The 6,000-nt window shown below is 45.2% G+C and overlaps 1 protein-coding gene across 3 annotated transcripts in view; it reads right to left on the reverse strand.

Annotated features, from left to right (window-relative positions):
* The window catches only part of PDE7A (phosphodiesterase 7A), a 75,937-nt gene extending 70,229 nt beyond the window's left edge, over nt 1–5,708 (reverse strand). Inside the window, exon 1 of one of the 3 annotated variants that reach the window (XM_071420307.1) lies at nt 4,843–5,708. In XM_071420307.1, coding sequence (XP_071276408.1) covers nt 4,843–4,980 — 138 coding nt within the window. In that variant the 5' untranslated portion in view covers nt 4,981–5,708. The remainder of the gene's footprint in view (nt 1–4,842) is intronic. The other 2 variants (XM_071420317.1, XM_071420326.1) reach the window with 2 other exon arrangements.
* Nucleotides 5,709–6,000: the final 292 nt, after the last annotated feature.

Here is a 6,000-nt window from a genome sequence, read left to right on the forward strand (position 1 = left end):
AATCTCAGCAACCAGACACAATAAATACAAGATGAAGGGAATGGCAAGCAGAGCAGCAACACAGAATTAATTCCAGAGGCTAGGAATCACAATGTGAAAATTATTTCATTATTTTAACTCATTAATTATTCATGCAGTAGAGATACGGGAAATGGCAGGCGAAATCTAATGAAAGAGCCAGCAATTGAGAAGCACTGATGAAGAGGATTAGAAAGGTATAGAAGAAAAGTTATGAAAAATGGTGGATGAGAAAAGAAAGGGGCTTAGGACAAGGTTTCACATTCAGTAGTAGGGCCAATGAAAGGCATTCCTTCTGCTGCTCTACTGCTCGCTACTCCTAGTCTAGCATTGTGGTGTGCTGCTTCCTCCTTACTAAGTCACAATCATATATGAAACTGTAAAATGAGTCAGCCACGGCTGAAAAATAACCTGATCAAAAAAAAGAAAAAAAAAAGGGGAAAAAAAAAGTTGACACAACTAAGAGGAAGATGCAGGAGTAGAAATGAGCAGCTGCAATGGAAAAATAGGTCATGCCAACACTTCTCTCAGCAAAAAGGTGCAACCATGGAATTAAAGACCAGTGTCTATGTCCAGACCATATAAATACACCTCTCAACTGCATCTTTTAACTTACCCTGCTACATGCAGAGCAAAACACGTTTGGTTTACATCAGGTGACAGTGACAAGAAGAAGGTGACAGTGACGCAAAAAAAAGGTGGTCTAAGCACTTTGCTAATGCTGGGAAAGTGGAAGGATACACCTTTCACTGAAGAATCAACCAATGCAGTATATTTCTAGTTGTTCTTAGTGACTTTCCCCCCACTTCATCCCCCAAGTCAAATTCCATAGGATTCCATTTGTGTGATGTACAATCTGTTGTTCAGGTATGAGAGTCACCAAGTCTGACACTGCATTGCTCACTTGCATGAAATGGAGATGCAAAGAAGAAGGGTCGTGAAGCAGGCTAGTGAATACCAGGCTGCAGGCCATGGTACTGCCTGGTACACAGTAGCACTTGGCACTTCAGGTGCAGACAGTGCCTACATTTCTGAGATTCAAGTGGAGTCTTCTATTGTTTGCTCCATTCCCTCTTCATGCAATTTCATCATTAGGACATATCTTTCTTTGTCATCATCAATTTCAATAATTTAAAAACAGAAAGCCTAAAGCTAGATCTTTACTTCTATTCAGACACTGCTACTAGATACCATTGATGCCATTTTGTGAGGAACTAAAGAGACTGCAGAACCAGTTACAAAGTAGAAAGATGAGAATGAGTCAAAAATAGCAGGTTAGGCCAAAGTTTTCTTACTCATTTATGATATGTTTATGTCAATTCAGCATGGGGTGAGGGGGAGTGCAATGCAGGACAATCTAAAAGTAGCTTGCAGCTACATTTGTGAAGTGGTTTTCATTATAAATCCTTATTCATAAAAACGCAGACTAAGAATTTTCACACTAAGTAAGTACAATTCTAGAAACTTTTTAACTTCTATTAACAACCCAATTAAATCTAGATGAGGCAATAAATCAAAAATTGTTCTCTGAAAGCTCAGCTTTAATTTGAAAAAGATAATGGAATGAACACCCTGAATGTATGATCCAAGGTACTAGTTAACATTCACCTGATCTCACAGTGAACCTAAATTCAAATCTCATCAATGTGAAATATCCTGGTATTTTCAACACTTATACATTCAAATGCCCTCAAAACCAGCTTTTAACAATAGCACTTAAAATTATTTCATATTTAAAGATGATTATTAACTGAAATATTTGTATATACCCATACAACAGCAGCTTTTCACCTGACTGGACTTAAACAATAAATATCACAAATAACCTCCAGATGTTACCTTTATTATTTTTGTTGTAAAGACTTTGAAATTGACAAAAATTAAGACTACAGGGAAATCATTAATGCATAAAAGAAAACTACAAGCAAAAAGGAATAAGCCTTTCTCTACATTTACTGCATACAGTGAAAGGTGTAAATCACCACAACTAAGATTTTCAGTATTAAGAAAGAATTGTTTTATGACAAGAAGTGTTAAGCACTATTAAGAACAGTTGACCAGTGAGACTGAGTAATTTCTATTATTTTAAGCTTTTATGACTTTCAAAAGTCTAGTGGTACCATCTTTTCATTTAAATCAGTTCTGTAAAACTTCAATAAGCCTGTTTTACTCAAAGTGATGGCAGGAAGCTACCAAGTTTCCTGCTTGGGTTAGTTTTGTGCTGTTTTAGTGAAGTGAATGAGCAAACACCTGACAAGCATCAGAGATGGCACAGAGGAAGCAGTAATAACACGTTCCCAATGTCAGGGCTTTTAACCTTCAGCAATAATGAGTTATGTCAACTCACTGCATCTCATAAGACTATATCTTAAAAAATAGATTAAGCAAACAGATTAGACAAACATCTGCCAATAATGCTGCAAGTACAATTTATCCTTCCTAGGGCTGAGAGGAGTAAACCAGAATCCTCGAGGTCATTTCCAGCACCACTTTATTTAAGCTTTAAAAAAGCAACATACATTTTGAATTTTGAAAACATTTTGAATCCATACAGAGAAACTTCAAGAAAACTGAAATTCTACTTAATAAATTAAGAGATAAATATTTGCCTGCTTAGGTCTGTCCAATTAAATGCTACATCTAATGTAGTGTGCATTAATCTCATGTATGTTTCCCATATAAAATACCTTCTTGCTGGAAGGATAAGCCTAAAACATCTTATGACTCAATCATGTCAAGTCACTTTTAATCTGTAAGTGGGAATGTAATTTTCAAGGCCTTACATTTTCCAAGAAAACCGTGCTAAATGTCTCTTAGTTGTAAAATGCTGGCTGTACATACCAGCTCCTTGGGAACATACCTCCAGTGCTATTCCTATTGCTCAAAGCTATCTGGAGCAGAAGACTGAAAATGACAAACTGCTAAGGGTTCAGCACTCTTTGGACAGAAGTGAAACTGGAATGTCTTACAAAAGACTTGTAAGGTGAAGCTACATTCACAAGTTACACAGAATCACGAACCTCACTAGTGATGCTTCTTAGTCCGTCATTTACACCAACCTGTGATTGCAGGTCTGGCAGACCTATTCACATCCTATTGTTTGCAGGAGACTTCAAGGAAGAGGAAAAAAGGTAAAGCTAATCAGATGTCGGATAACAGCAAAGGCTTCCTCACTTAAATATCCTAATTCCTTATTATTGCATAAACTTGTTTACTTGTTGGTTTATGCAGACAAAATACTACCTGGTTAAGCACACATAGTTTTCCCTTTTTACAGGTTATTCAAGTACCTCTTCTTTGAGCGGCATACTAGCCTGAAAATAGGGAATTCATTGAGAAGCTTGAAAGTTAAAGAAAAAGCGCTTTAAATGTCAATACCAGATGTAATTTGGTAAGCTTGTGTACACTTCATGCACCACCTGTTCTGGAGACCATACAGAAAGATATACAATGTATCACCTTGACCATTCTGCCTATTCCTTTTCAGAAAACCACGAATGCTTCAAAGAAGGGAGACTTATCTCCATAGAACGAAATGTGCTATATTAGGTTGGACCTTCAAGAGGACTTATATATATGGAAAAGCCACCATCACCAAGTACAGCTCAGAACAAGCAGTACAAATGGAAAAGATCCTAACCTGGTTGCTATAAAATTAAATTCGCTATAAAAATTAATTTTGCCATGGAAAATTAATTTGCCATAAAACCAAAGTTTTTTGGCAATTATTACATGTATATCAGGGAAGGAAGTATTGCCAACATATGTTCATCTTCATCTGCTTGCTAATAATTGTTTCCACGTGCATTCAAGTTCCTGGTCATTAACACAGTATTTTGTTGATTTTTCCTACATGTGCCTAATGCTCACACACACACAGAGCTCCACTGCTACGGAACAGGGGAGGAAGCCAAAAGCGACTGGCAGCTCTGTACTTTCTACAAAGACGTATGTGTAGCACAGCAAGTCATGAAAAAAAAAGTAGAATAACTTAGTAAGATACACCAAAAACGTAAAGAACAAAAAATTACCATTACACATGCAAAGACAACATCTTTGTAAGGACAACATACTTCACAGCACTTAAATAGACCTTTCAATCTCGACATAGGAAATCCCTCGAAGCCAAAACGGGCTGATTCCACTAAAACATATGCTTTCCACCATAATTCCAGATTTTCTCCAGAGACTTCCGCCAGAATATAATTTCATCACTGGGTGCTGGGAAACCATACTAACGCACATCCAGAAATTTAGGGCAGTGTTCACAAGAAAAACCTGCCTTTTGTCTTGAGAGTTATAATGACCTTTTTCACAGTATTTCCAACACGATCAGATGAAACAAAATACAGTACAGTTCACATTGTGACTGATGTAATACGGGCTGGGAGCAATACCGTGGAAACGAAAAAGCCAAGGATCTTTGTCTTCTTCTAGACAAATTGCCAAGCCTCAATACTTGGAGAGAGAAAAAGCAGAGCATCCCAAATAAAACACTGCAGTGCATGTTCACCATTTCAGTAAAGTCGCTGCAGCTTTTGGCAACCCCACAGGAAATTTGGACCCTTCAAAGAAAGCCCAAGCTAATAAAAGAGATAAAAAACAGTCCTAGCTTAAAAATTACAGGATAAAAAAAAAATAACCCACTGGCTGTAGAAATAAAAATAAACCCCACGGAACTCACCGTTCGCATCGCAAGCGATGCTAAATAAATAACCTCGGCAATAACTAGCCATAAAAATATTAAATGCTGCATTTTCTCGCCACCGCGCCGGTATTCGGGGGCAGGCGCGCAAGGGCGGCGGGCCCAGCAGCAGTGCCTACCTGCGAGAGCTGCCGGGGGTTGGGGCAGCCGAAGAGCGCGGAGCTGGAGCTGAAGCTGATGGCCCCTCTGCGGCTGAGGACGTGCTGCGGCACCGGCCTGTCCAGCGGCAGCACGGGCAGCTGGTAACATACTTCCATTGACGAAGCCTCCGTGCGCCGGCCCGCCGCGGGGCAGCGGCCTCGCCCGCCGCACCTGCCCGCGCAGGGCTCGCCGCAGCGGGGAAGAACGGGCGGCGAAGCCCCGCGGGGGCCCGGCGCCTCCTTGCCGCCCCCGCGCCCCCCGGGGGGCCGGGCCGGGCCGCGCCGGGCCCCGCGCCTTTGTGCTCCGCCGCCGCCAAAGCCCGGCGGGAGCCGCCGGCGGGAGCGAGGGGGAGGCGGCGGAGCGGGACGGCTCTGTCAGCGCCCGGGGCGGCGAGTCCCGGCCCTCAGCCCGCGGCCGCCGCCGCTCCCTCCCTCCCTCAGGCGCGCTGCCGCCGGCGGGAGCCGCTGTCAGCCCCGCTGCCCGGCGCCGCGCATGGAGGGCCGGGGGCCGCGCTGGGGGAGACACGCGCCGCGCTCGCCCCTATTGTCCGGCACAGCCGGGAGCGGGAGGAGGAGGAGGAGGCGCCGCTCTGCCGAGGGGAAGGGGCCGGGCCGCCAGAGAGGGGACCCGGAGAGGAGGGGGAGGAGGAGGAGGAGAACGGAGAGAAGGAGGAGGAGGAGGAGGAGGAGGAGGGATGGCGCCTCCGCCCCGCCCGCGCGCGGCGGCCCGGCTGGAGGAGCAGGCACGAGCCCGGCGGACCGTGCGTGGGTCGCGCGGCTGGCGACACGCGCAGAGCGGCGTCATAACGTCACCGCTGCCCACACTCTCCCCGTCCGCGCGCACCAGGCAGGGGCGGCTCGGCGGGCCCCGCGCGCCGCGCGCATGCGCCCTGCCCCCTCCCCCTCGCGCCTTCGCAGGGGCGGGGGGCGGCACCGCCCTCCTCCCCTCCCTCCCTCGGCTCTTCTCAGAGCCACGGAGCCACGGAACGGATCGGCCCGGAAAAGGCCTGAGGGGGCATCGAGTCCAACCTGTGACCGAGCACCACCGTGACAACTAGACCATGGCACTGAGTGCCAGGTCCAGTCTTTCCTTAAACACTTCCAAGGACGGTGACTTCACCGCCTCCCTGGGCAGCC

This window comes from Agelaius tricolor, unplaced genomic scaffold (genome assembly GCF_023055355.1).
Source record: "Agelaius tricolor isolate 1412-34295 unplaced genomic scaffold, bAgeTri1.0.p SCAF_2, whole genome shotgun sequence".
NCBI lineage: Eukaryota > Metazoa > Chordata > Aves > Passeriformes > Icteridae > Agelaius > Agelaius tricolor.